Genomic DNA, 12773 nt, shown 5'->3' on the forward strand with positions numbered 1-12773 from the left:
GTTTCTCTCTGTCAGATAAATAAATAAAATCTTAAATAAAAAAAAAATAAGCAACTATATGCCAACAAATTAGGCAATCAGGAAGAAATGGGTATATTCCTAGAAACTAAACTACCAAAACTGAAACAGGAAGAAATTAAAAACCTGAACAGACCCTTAACCAGCAAGGAAATTGAAGCAGTAATAAAAAATCTTCCAACAAACAAGAGCCAGACGGCTGCCCAGGGGAATTTTACCAAACATTTAAAGAAGAAGTAATACCTATTCTTCTGAAGTTGTTTCAAGAAATATAAATGGAAGGAAAACTTCCAGACTCTTTCTGTGAGGCCAGCATTACCTGGATCCCCAAACGAGACAAAACCAGACCTTGATCCCAAACCCCACCAAAAAGGAGAATTACAGACCAATATCCCTGATGAACATGGATCCAAAAATTCTCACCAAGATACTAGCCAATAGGATCCAACAGTACATTAAAAAAGATTATTCACCACGACCAAGTGGGATTTATTCCTGGGCTGCAAGGGTGGTTCAACATCCACAAATCAATCATTGTGATACACTACATTAATAAATGAAAGGACAAGAACCATATGATCCTTTCAATAGATGCAGAAAAAGCATTTGACAAAGTACACGCATCCTTTCTTGATTAAAATTCTTCACAGTGTAGGGTTAGAGGGAACATACCTCAATATCATAAAAGCCATATGCAAAAAGCCCACAGCGAATATCATTCTCAAGCAGAGCTTTTCCCCTAAGGTCAGGATCACCTTAGGCAGGGATGTCCACTCTCACCACTGTTGTTTAACATAGTACTAGAAGTCCTAGCCTAAGCAATCAGGCAACAAAAAGAAATAAAAGGCATCCGAATCAGCAAAGAAGAAGTCAAACTCCCACTCTTCACAGATGACATGATACTCTATGTGAAAAACCCAAAAGACTCCACCCCAAAATTGCTAGAACTCATACAAGAATTCAGCAACGTGGCAGGAGATAAAATCAATGCACAGAAATCAGTTGCATTTCTATACACTAACAATGAGACAGAAAAAAGAGAAATTAAGGAGTCACTAGGAATAAACCTAACCAAAGAGGCAAAGCATATGTACTCTGAAAGCTATAGAACACTCATGAAAGAAAGTGAGGAAGACACGAAGAAATGGAAAAACGTTCCATGCTCTATGGATTGGAAGAACAAATATTGTTAAAACGTCTATGCTATCTAGAGCAATCTATATGTTCAATGCAATCCCTATCAAAATACCATCAACATTTTTCACAGAGCTGAAATAAATAATCCTAAAATTTGTATGGAACCAAAAAAGACCCTGAATAGCCGCAGGAATGTCAACAAAGAAAACCAAACCTGGTGGCATCACAATTCTGGACTTCAAGCTATATTACAAAGCTGTCATCATCAAGACAGCCTGGTACTGGCACAAAAACAGACACATAGATCAGTGGAACAGAATAGAAAATCCAGAAAATGGACCCTCAATTCTATGGTCAACTAATCTTTGACAAAGCAGGAAAGAATATCCAATGGGAAAAAGACAAGTCTCTTCAACAAATGGTGTTGGGAAAATTGGGCAGTCACATGCAGAAGAATGAAACTGGACCATTTCCTTCACCGTACACAAAAATAGACTCAAAATGGATGAAAGACCTAAATGTGAGACAGGAGAATCCTGTCAGAATCCTAGAGGAGAACACAGGTAGCACCCTCTTCGACCTCAGCCACAGCAACTTCTTCTTAGAAACATCACCGAAGGCAAGGGAAACAAAGGCAACAATGAACTATTGGGACTTCATCAGGACAAATTTTGAAAGCAAAGGAAACAGTCAACAAAACCAAAAGACAACCCACAGAATGGGAGAAGATATTTGCAAATGCCTTATCAGATAAAGGGCTACTATCCAAAATCTATAAAGAACGCATCAAACTCAACACCCAAAGAACAAATCATCCAATCAAGAAATGGGCACAAGGGGCGCCTGGGTGGCTCAGTCGTTAAGCATCTGCCTTCGGCTCAGGTCATGATCCCAGGGTCCTGGGATCGAGCCCCGCATCGGGCTCCCTGCTCGGCAGGAAGCCTGCTTCTCTCTCTCCCACTCCCCCTGCTTGTGTTCCCTCTCTCACTGTGTCTCTCTCTGTCAAATAAATAAATAAAATCTTTAAAAAAAAAAAAAAAGAAAGAAAGAAATGGGCACAAGACACGAACAGACATTTCTCCAAAGAAGACATTCAAATGGTCAACAGACACATGAAAAAATGCTCAACATCACTATCAGGGAAATACAAATCAAAACCACAATGAGATACCACCTCACACCAGTCAGAATGGGCAAATTAACAAGTCAGGAAACAACGGATGTTGGTGAGGATAAGGAGAAAGGGGAGCCCTCCTACACTGTTGGTGGGAATGCAAGCTGGTGCAGCCACTCTGGAAAACAGTATGGAGGTTCCTCAAAAAGTTGAAAATAGAGCTACCCTACAACCCAGCAATTGCACTACTAGGTATTTACCCCAAAGATACAAATGTAGTGATGTACCTGCATCCCAGTGTTTATGGCAGCAATGTCCACAATAGCCAAACTATGGAAAGAGCCCAGATGTCCATCGATAGATGAATGGATAAAGAAGCTGTGAGATACACACACACACACACACACACAATGAAATATTACTCGGCCATCAAAAAAATGAAATCTTGCCATTTGCAATGACGTAGGTGGAACTAGAGGGTATTATGCTAAGTGAAATATTTCAATCAGAGAATTAATATGATTTCACTCATGTGGAATTTAATAAACAAAACAGAGGAACATAGGGGAAGGGAGGGAAACATAGAACAAGATGAAATCAGAGAGGGAGACAAACCATAAGAGACTCTTAATCATAGGAAACAAACTGAGGGTTGCTGGTGGGGGATGGGGTAACTGGGTGATGGGCATTAAGGAGGGCCCGTGATGTAATGAGCACTGGGTGTTATATACAACTGATGAATCACTGAACTCTACCTCTGAAACTAGTAATACACTCACTCTATGTTAATTAATTGAATTTAAATTAAAAAAATTTAATTACTTTTTAAATTCTATTATTTTGAAATGAATACAAATCAAAAATTGTAAAGTACATCAAAACGGGGTGCCTGGCTGGCTCAGTTGGAAGAGCATGCGACTCTTAATCTTGGGGTCATGAGTTTGATCCCCACGTTGGGTGTAGAGATCACTAAAAAATAAATAAATAAACTTTAAAAAATGTACATCAAAACCATTCAGTGCTACCATGGGACATGGCTTGGGTCCCATTTCAATTTCATAGATGCAAGCGAGGCTGGGAATGGCTTGCTCATTAGTCCCATTTGCTGGATGGCTTTTGCTTGGTTTTGCTTCAGTTTGACCTTTTTCTTTTCCTTTCAAGCAGTACTGCAGCCCTGTAGATAGGTTCATATATGAGGTTTAGGATTATTTTCAGGTTGCACTTTCTGGGTTTAAATTCTACCTCCTCCACTGGAAGAGTTGTGTGACCTCTGGCAAGATACGTAACCTGTCAGAATTCCATTTCTCATCCTTCATGACATAGTTCTTGCAAGGGCAGAGTGAGATGCAGGCATGAACATGCTCCTACAGACCTCAAAAGTGCCAGTTACCTTTTCCCCTTAAGAGCCAATTCATTTCAAAAAAGAATTACTCTGTCGGACAGCCTTAAAGCTACAATAATGGAAATGAAGTATTAAAACACCACCATCTTGAAAATCACAACTCTATGCTTTCCTAGGGAAGCCGATCTTCCTGAGCAGGCTCTGATCTGGGAAGCAGAAGGCCGGCTGGCGCTTATCCATGAACATGTCCCAACCCAAGTGGCACCCCTCACCCCTGCAAAACCAGGCGTGTCTGTGGTCTCAGCAAGCCCCTGCAGCCTGGCTGCCAGGCCTTGGAGCAGGGTGGTGCTGATGCCCGAGCCTCCGAACTGTTCCTGGGTCTTGGCAAACAAGAGATAGTCATGATCAAGTAGCGATCCCAGTGGAAACCAACGTATGGAACTCATTACTCGCCTTCCTGCCAAACTGGGCACACCCAGCCTGGTTCCGCTACTCCTCTGCTGGAAGAGCTTTTCCTGCACTGGTTTCTGCACGCCTTCGTCCTAGCAACCCATGACAGCCCAGCTCAGATGCTACTTCCTCCACAAGGCCCTCTATGATCTGCCCCTTCTTCCCGTGAGTTCCCCCCGGATTGCACCCCTCATTTAATATTTCATAGATCTTCGTTTTCTTCTCTCCTTCCAGGAAAGACTCAAGGAGGCTCTGCATAACATCTTCCTAAATTAGACATTCTTAAGCTGGGGGTCTTGGTGAGAAAATCCTCTGTAGTTTCACTCTTCTCTAAACTGAAATTTTGCATTTCTTTCTATAACAAATGGAGAGAATACACCACAGCGGAGTTAGCAATTCTGTGACTTGTCACCAATAGAAATTACAGATAGTTCCATATCACATTATGTGGTGACACGGAACCTGAAATGTCACTTACGTTTATCACTATTTCAAAAATACATTACTAGGCCTCTGTCAGATATTGTTATTTATTGTGTTAAAGAAACACAGATATCACAAATTTATTTTTTTAATTATTTTGTACCTGTATTTCAATGCAATCGGTTTCCATGAAATCCTATGCATTTTGTTTTGTACAATTAAAAGCATTACTTTGGAAAGGGCTGCACCTGGCATCGAGAGGGGCCCTGGTGATGAGAAAGGTTAAGCCCCACTTCTGGATGGAACCCTCCTGACCCTTTTATTCCTTCCTCTTTATACTCTCGTCAGCAGGAGGCTTGGAGGGTAAGGAAGAATTGGCTCAATTATTCTATATTTTTTAATGAACTTTTAATTTTAGAATAGTTGGAAACATACAAAAAAGTTGCAAAGATAACTCAGAGTTCCCAGATACCTCACTCCTAATTCCCCTTTTGTTAACAGCTTACATGATTATGGTGCATTTGTCACAATTAAGAGCCAATATGGGGTGCCTGGGTGGCTCAGTCATTAAGGGTCTGCCTTCAGCTCAGGTCATGATCCCAGGGTGTTGGGATCGAGCCCCGCATTGGGCTCCCTGCTCAGCGGGAAGCCTGCTTCTCCCTCTCCCACTCCCCCTGCTTGTGTTCCCTCTTATGCTGTGTCTCTCTCTGTCAAATAAATAAATAAAATCTTAAAAAAAAATAATAAAATCTTTAAGTGCTCATTATTATTATTTTTTAAGATTTTGTTTATTTAAGGGGGAGGGGCAGGGCGAGGGAGAAAGAGTCTTTTGAAAGTTTTTTTTTTTTTATTTATTCATTTGAGACACAGAAATACAAAGAGAGAGAGAGCATGAGCAGGGGGAGAGGCAGAGGGAGAGGGAGAAGCAGGCTCCCCGCTGAGCCAGGAGCCTGATGCGGGGCTGGATCCCAGGACCCCGGGATCATGACCTGAGCCGAAGGCAGACACTCAACCATCTGAGCCATCCAGGCGCCCCAGGGAGAAAAAGTCTTAAGCAGACCCTGGCATCACGACCCTGAGATCACCACCTGAGCAGAAACCAAGAAACGCTCAACTGACTGCGCCACCCAGGTGCCCCTTACTATTTTTCTGTTGAGCAAGTCCACTGGGAATTCAGCCTACATACATAGCCATGGATATGGTCAAAGCTTCCTGCTCAAAAATACGCATCGGGGTGAAATTTTTACAGCCTCAAATAATTTCAAAGTTGGATACGGGTTCCCCTGCAGTATCCAAAAGCAGAGCGTCCTTATGAAATCTTTCATAAGCAGAGAGTACCCCTGGCTTTCAAAAGTTGAGGTTCTGCCACTTTGCTTTACAAAAGACCTCCATTAGCACCTGTCTGCACTCACCAAAAGAAATCCGAAACCATGCTAATGTAGGTCTTTTATGAAAGCGAAGTGGCAGAACTTGAACTTTTGGAAGGCAGAGGACACCTGTATTAGGGAAATAAATTCTGGTAGTCATTAGAGAGACCGTTTATATGGTAATCATTCAGGGGAAAATATTAATACCGTGAAAAATGGTTATGCTAAATTTAAAAATGTAAAAAACATAAGTGTTTTTAAAATGCAACCACAAGTATGTACAAAAGAAACTAAGATACACCAAAATGTTAAGAAAAAAAAAAAAGAGGGAGGAAGGAGGTAAAAATCACTTTTCTCTAGGAATTGTGTTTTGTGGCACCCCCAACCCCCCCCAATTCCTCTGATCTCCGTCACCTTCACGGGAGGCCCGTGACAGCAGAGTGTGTATTTGCCACACTGTGTGGCGAGGCCCGAACCGCACACGCTCTCCTGCAGGACCAGGAGCCCACGGGGCGGCATCAACCTCGGATGCACAGGCAGCGCCTAGAAGCGGGCTCTGCTCAGGCAGGGTCCTCCCGGTTTAGTCCCTTCCTAGTCCCCGTGCCCTTCAGTGATGCTGGAAGAGTGAACTCCGGTTTCGGGGCTCCCTCCCAATCTCTTTCCAAGTGGCCCAGCCTAGTTCTGAGTCGATCTTCTGGCCCAAAGCTGGTCCCCTTATAGCTGTGGCCTCAGGTCCCCAAGCTAGGGGCTGGGCAGCTTTAGGGTGCACAGGCACGGTGGCAGCTGTCCCTGGCCTAGAGCTCCATCCTGTGCCTTCCTCAGCTGGGCTCTGAGGCCTCTTCCTGGAGCTCCGGAGTGAGCTTGGCCTCAGGCCGATGGCACAGGGTCAGGGTCCTACCCTCCAGGAGCCAGAAGACAGGGTAGAGGGGCTGGGTGAAGATGGCATGGAAGGTATGCAGGGGCTGGGCCTTGGGCTCCAGGCTGTAGAAGGTGAGGCAGCCAGAGGCCAGGTCCAAGTCCACGCCCAGGAGCTGCCCCGACACCCCTGGGAGGAGCTGGGCCTCCCCGTTGTGCCAAGCCTGCGCCCTGTCCTCCTGAACACAGAGCCCCCAGGAGCTTGGCCCACGCCCGATGTTGTCTGTGTGGGGCCCCTGCCTGTGCCGCGTCAGGTCCGGATAGGCGACGCCCAGGGTCACCGAGTGGTTAGATGCGTGCACCTCCCAGTAGTGTCGCCCGTTCTGGAAGCTCTGGGCACAGCGCACCTGCCAGAGCTCGAAGCTGCTTGGCCCGGCCAGGTCCCGGGGCTTGTGACGGTGCTTTACCTGCTGGTCCTGACGAGACAGGTAGAGGTGGCGATTGGCGCTGTCCGGATCGAAGGTCAGATTGCGATAATCTGTCAGGGACAGACGGACGGACGGAAGGTGAGCGGGCAGGCTCCTGTGCACGTCCACAGTCCTGTCCCCAGGGGGACAGATGGCACCTGGAGCTCCACCAGTGCAAAGCCACGCATCCGTCAGGCGACCAGCAAGTGGTGACGTCACCACAGCAGGCGGCCTGCGAGTGGAACCTTCCATTCACCTCATTTCAAAGAGGAAGAAACTGAGGCTCCCCAAGGTAACCTGACTTGGTAACGAGTGGAAGACTCACAGCTGAGCCCGGGTTTGCAGGCCCAGCATCTCCTTACGTGCTCTACTGGCCCCACGTGTGAGAGGCTGGCATCCTACGACAGGTGTGCAGCGGGGGGGACGGGCATGGAGCAGACATCCCGGGCGGGGCAGTCGCAGCATGTGCCCCCCGCCAACAGGTACACACACACCCACCGACACACGCACACACGAACGCACAATGCACACGTGCACGTGCACACACACGCTTGCTGGTCTCCTTACTCTGCCAGAGTTTCCTCCTCAGTGGACAAACCGGACTCGGGACTGGTGCCAGGGGGCCCGGGGCCTCTAGGAGGCAAAGAAGTGTTAGGGCAGTGATGAGGAGGGGAGCTCGTGGGGGGCAGAGTCCTGATCCCCCTTTCCCACCCACCATGGGGCCAACCTTACCCACGGGGCCCAAATCAGCAGCCTCAGCTGGTGCTCTGGGGTGGCCCCCCTCATCCAGGAGGAGGTCACACAGCCGGCTCAGTGACTCCTTCAGGCCGGCCAGCTGCTGATCTTCGTCCCACTGCGGAGGAGTCAGAGGCCCAAGAGGCCCCGGGGGCACCAGGAGCTGTGACTCCTGAGCCCCAGGGACAGTTGCAGTGAGCCTGTGCGCCAGGTGCAGGGACGCTGGTCCCCCCAACCTGCTGCCCTGAGGTCTGGTACCTGGAGGAAGGTCCGGTCATCCAGCAGCTCCAGGAGGTCCCGGACCCCGCGGTCATAACTAGCCAGGGCCTCCAGGTGGCCCTGTAGTCGCTCTTCTCCATCCTGGGCTTGTGCTAGCGCCTGGGTCTCGGCCACCTTGATGTCCTTCAGTGTCAAGGCCCGTCGCATCTCTAGGGCCTGCAGCAGGCAGCTGAACTTGCCAGAGATCACGGAGGCCAGGCTGCAGGCCGAGCTCTGCATGGGCGAAGCAGTGGCCTAGGGTGGCCAGGGCCAAAGCTGCCCACTGGGCTGAGGGGTGGGGGATGCGGGTAGCCAGGGTCCCTGGAACATTTCCCCCCACCCTGCTCAGTCCCTCCCTCCCTGGGTCCGGGGGCATTTTCAAGGTAGCTCACATCTACTACCCAGTGTCCCAGGGAGTAACTGGTAGCTGCCTAAAGGACACAGCATGAGGACGCACAGATAGGCCTTGTACCTGGATCTGGCTTCTCTGCTGCTGCAGTTCCTTCAGCTGCCTCTCGGCCTGGGTGGCCTGCTGCTGGCTGACCTCCAACATGGCTCTCAGCTGGGCCTGTGGTGCCCACCAGGGAACAAGCGACAAGAGGGGACCAGGGATGGCTGTGAAGTCCTCACCTCGATCAACAAACAGCTGCAGATGTGGGGCACCCCCTCCTCGTGCCACCCCAGGCAAGGCTGACCAGTTGACCGGCACTCAGAACACCGGCCTTGGTCTGAGCCCCAGGTGAACTGGGTCAGAGTCCCAGGGAGACCCAGACAAAGCCCGTTTCCAACTGGAGCGGGGAGGTACACAGGCGAGCAGAGGCCTTGGGCTTTAAACCTGACTTCCAGTTCCTCTTGCAGGCTGAGCAACCTGGAGCAGAGCCCCCACTGTCTTTGGGCTGAAAACCCACCCCGCACTACCTCTGGTCAATAAATGGCGTGAGTGACACTTCTGGCTTCGGGAGCCTTGCAGGGAAGGGGTGACAAGTCAGAGCACCAAAGCTATTTGATTAGTGGGTAGTGTGATACATGTGCAGGCTGGGTTCTTCCAAATGCCCGGCCAGTCCTCAGCCCCAGCCCTGGGCATGGGGGAGAAGAGGGCACCCCTCTTTGTGACTCTTCCGGTACCCTTGAGGGTTAGAATGTCGTGTTTTTATGGGAGCGGGACAAAGCATCATTCCCAGCCTCTGGTCAAGAGCCTGTTTTGCTTCTGCTCCTCCAGGCCACACTTCATGAGGCAAGGGCCATCATAATCCCCACTTCGCAGATGAGAAAACAGGACAGAGAAATTGATACTCTGGCCAAAGCCATCAGATAGATCTTCCTAAGCCCAATGTCTCTGTCCAGGCCCCACGGCCTCCAGCGTTGTACAATGTGCCACAGGCAGGAAGGGGGGAGGGGTCACTCTCTCTTGGTTCTACCTGACTGTCCCCCAGGGATGCGCATCTGTCCTCTCACACCCCACATCACTTCACCTCGCTCTAGCAAAACACAGGCTCCTCTGGCGTGCACGTGCCATCTGCCACTCTCTCCCTCCTTATTGCTGTCACCTGCTGGCCGGGGTTACCCACTTTCATGCTCAGAGCCTCAGCAGTAACATCTCATCCTCATTCTCTGTGACTTCGCAAGCAACGGGGTATCCTCCAACACTGGCTCTCGGCTCCTTGACATCCTCACCCCAGAGCCCTTTCCTTCACTCCATTTCAGCCACTCAGTCCTGGGGTCTCACCCTGGGCCTGTCACCAGCTCCAAAATCCCTATTCCAAGCACCTGTTTTCTCCTTTTATTCGGGGAATACGCACAAACATCCCCAAAGCCTCCTCCTGCTTAAGCTGCCCGCCCCAGTCCGGGCGCCGAGAGAGACAGGGCAGGGCACCCCGGTGTCACCTCGCGCTCCCGACGCTCGGCGTCCAGCAGCGCCCGCTCGTGGAGGCGACACTCGTTCACGGTGCACGCGCTGCATATGCAGCGACCCTCGGTGCGACAGAAGAGGTCGAGCGGCCGCCCGTGTCGGGGGCAGCGCGCGCCCGGGGCGGAGCCAGGGGCCCGGGCAGGGTCGGGGCCGGCGGCCGGGGCGGGCCCGGCGCGCATCGCCTTGAGCACTGCGCTGAGCGCCACGTTGCGGCGCAGCTCGGCGCCGTCGGGGAAGGGCTTCCGGCACTCGGGGCACGCCTTGTCGCGGCGGTCCCCCCAGTCCCGGATGCAGGCCCCGCAGAAGTTGTGGCCGCAGACCAGCGTCACCGGCTCCAGATAGAGCCCCAGGCAAATGGAGCAGGTCAGCTCGTCCTCCAGCGGCGGCGCGGCCATGGCGGTGGCGGCGGCGGCGGCGCGCGGGGGGCGGTGCCTCCCGAAGGCGGGCGGGCGGTGCGCGGCTCGGGAGCGGGGCCTCCGGGGACGGCGGGCGGGGAGGAGCGGGGCGCGGCGCGGAGGCGGGGCGCGGCGGCCGGCGAGGCGGGGCCTCCGAAAGCGGGCCGGAGTCGCGAGGCGCGACGGGGGCGGGGAGGATCGAGGGCCCCTGGAGCTGGAGCAGAGCGGCTGTTGCCTCCCCCACCTCGGGTACCTGGGCCCTCGCCGCGCCCACTTTCTCCCCTCTGTCCAGGCTCCGAGCCACCCTCGCTGCCTCATGCCGCCCCAGGATGGGAGTTGGGGTCCAGCTCTCGGTGGTCCCACTCTGGGAGCTCCATCCCCTTTCCCCAAACCCTCGTTAAGCGGCTCCTGTGTAGGGGAGCGGCCGCCACCTCCAGGGACCAGAACCTTTGGGAACCCCGTTGGGCCTCGGGGCCTCTTCCTGGCTGAAGGCCCCCACGGACCCCTCATCTGTAAACCTGGACAACAGCAGCTACTTCCCAGCAGTTTTGGCGATTAAATAAGACGGCACGAGGTTGCGCCGGTCAGTAAGAGCAATGGGCACACAGCTCTGGGCACACAGCTCGTGCTCCTTCTAGGCTTTCCTGCCAGGAGGTGCTCCGCTGCCCTTTTCCTTGAGCTGTTTCAGGCATTTGCCACATTGGGGTGTCTCCTTTCTCTAAGCTACGCCAAATTTTGGTGCTTTTAAAGTAAACAGTGAGGTGGAAATTTCTGGTCACCAACACAGAGACCAATCAAATGTTTTTTTCATACCCCCCCTTTAGTGGAAACCCAAAGTAAGGTTCAACTGCTCTTGGAATCCACTCTCCGTGTGGGCCCCCTGCTGGGAAGTTCCTTCTTTGCAGTTGGGAGCTCTTCTGGAACCTCACTTTTTTTTTTTTTTAAGATTTTATTTATTTGAAAGAGAGCAGAGAGACAGAGAGAGCACACAAGGGGCAGGGGAGTGTCAGAGGGAGAGGGAGCCCAACGCAGGGCTTGATACCAGGCCCCCGGGATCATGACCTGAGCCGAAGGCAGATGCCCTTCAGATGCCCAGCTGAGCCACCCAGGCGCCCCTGGAGCCTCACTTTTTATATATTAGCAGAGGAGAGGGATCCTGACTCTAACCCACCTGCTGTGGGGCAGTGTGCTGGGCCAGAGTGAGTTGATGGAGGGTTAATTCTCCTTATTTTTCTAACCAACCTGGCCTAATTTTGAGGCGGGGTACCCTCAAAGCAATGCAGCATTCCGTCTTCTGCGTTGTAATACAGGAAGCTCCTCTTCCTAGGAAAGGAAGGTCTCCTCTTGACTGGCTACTTAGAGGAGAAAGAATATTCTTTTTTTTTTTTTTTTTTTAAGATTTTATTTATTTATTTGAGACAGAATGAGAGAGACAGAGAGCACATGAGAGGGGGGAGGGTCAGAGGGAGAAGCAGGCTCCCTGCTGAGCAGGGAGCCCGATGTGGGACTCGATCCTGGGACTCCAGGATCATGACCTGAGCTGAAGGCAGTCACTTAACCAACTGAGCCACCCAGGCGCCCGAGGAGAAAGAATATTCTAACCATCCAGCAAGGTACAGGGGCTTTCTGGGCCCCAAGCAGGGTGTGGCCAGAGGTCTCAGACCTGCTTCTCATTGAGAGCATCCCAGCCTGTTGCCAGGAGCCTGCCACCAACCATGCTGTGAATATCCAGCAAGGGGCCAATCCTCAGGGCTGGCAAAGCTCTTTCAAGAGATCTGTGGGAGCAGCCAAGCCCCACGGCCTTTCTTCTGGACCCGCCTCCAGCCACTTGATCTCAGGGCCTGACACCCTTCAGAGGCAGAGTTGAGGGGGTCACCTCCCGAGGCGGGAGGCGGTTCTCTTTCCATCCATGAAGGATTATAGATCCATCATGGGGCTGGAGCGTTCCCAGAACACAGACCCAGACCAGTTACAGCAAAAATCATCTTTATTCACATGTTCCACCCGGGCCACCACCCTTGGGGAGAGCTCTTTTCATTCCCAAACCCTGGGTTGGGAGGGCCACAGAGGGGCTGCCTCAAGCAGGGCCTAGAAGCCCACAGCCCAGCCCAGTCCACTTTCTGAGGTGGGTCGCACTCTGGCCACTTAGTAGATGCCATAGGTGGGTTCGTGACTGTCCCTGTACCGGTCCAGGTAGCGCAGGGGCTGCCGGTGGGGGAAGCGCTTCTGCTTGGGGTGGTAAGAGGGTGGCCTCACAAACTCAAACACGGGCTCCCGCATGTCTGCAGGAAGAGGGGGGTATG

The 12773-nt window shown here is 51.6% G+C and overlaps 2 protein-coding genes and 1 long non-coding RNA gene across 4 annotated transcripts in view; 1 reads left to right on the top strand and 2 right to left on the bottom strand.

The window, feature by feature from the left end:
- On the bottom strand, positions 1-11097 carry TRIM65 (tripartite motif containing 65). Of its 2 annotated transcripts, XM_064582998.1 has the most exons (7): positions 10051-11097; positions 8639-8734; positions 8167-8400; positions 7906-8080; positions 7741-7806; positions 7174-7244; positions 1-4416 (listed from the first exon to the last, which is right to left on the bottom strand). In XM_064582998.1, exons 1-7 carry the CDS (start codon positions 10978-10980, stop codon positions 4303-4305), a joined length of 1686 nt encoding a protein of 561 aa, XP_064439068.1. In that variant the 5' UTR covers positions 10981-11097; the 3' UTR covers positions 1-4302. The 2 variants fall into 2 exon arrangements, with proteins under 2 accessions (XP_064439068.1, XP_045744389.2); XM_045888433.3 differs by lacking the exon at positions 1-4416 and having other exon boundaries at positions 4576-7244; positions 10051-11089.
- Positions 10303-12773, top strand: part of LOC129046230 (uncharacterized) — a 13840-nt gene continuing 11369 nt past the window's right edge. The window contains exon 1 of the long non-coding RNA XR_008507140.2: positions 10303-10438. This is a non-coding gene — a long non-coding RNA (uncharacterized LOC129046230). The remainder of the gene's footprint in view (positions 10439-12773) is intronic.
- MRPL38 (mitochondrial ribosomal protein L38) overlaps positions 12440-12773 on the bottom strand; it is a 5808-nt gene continuing 5474 nt past the window's right edge. Inside the window, exon 9 of the mRNA XM_045888434.3 lies at positions 12440-12752. Coding sequence (XP_045744390.2) covers positions 12616-12752 — 137 coding nt within the window. The 3' untranslated portion in view covers positions 12440-12615. The remainder of the gene's footprint in view (positions 12753-12773) is intronic.

The sequence above is a fragment of the Mirounga angustirostris genome, unplaced genomic scaffold, assembly GCF_029215605.1.
Source record: "Mirounga angustirostris isolate CCGP_5_RB_7025 unplaced genomic scaffold, mMirAng1.0.hap1 SCAF_17, whole genome shotgun sequence".
In the NCBI taxonomy this organism is placed as follows: domain Eukaryota; kingdom Metazoa; phylum Chordata; class Mammalia; order Carnivora; family Phocidae; genus Mirounga; species Mirounga angustirostris.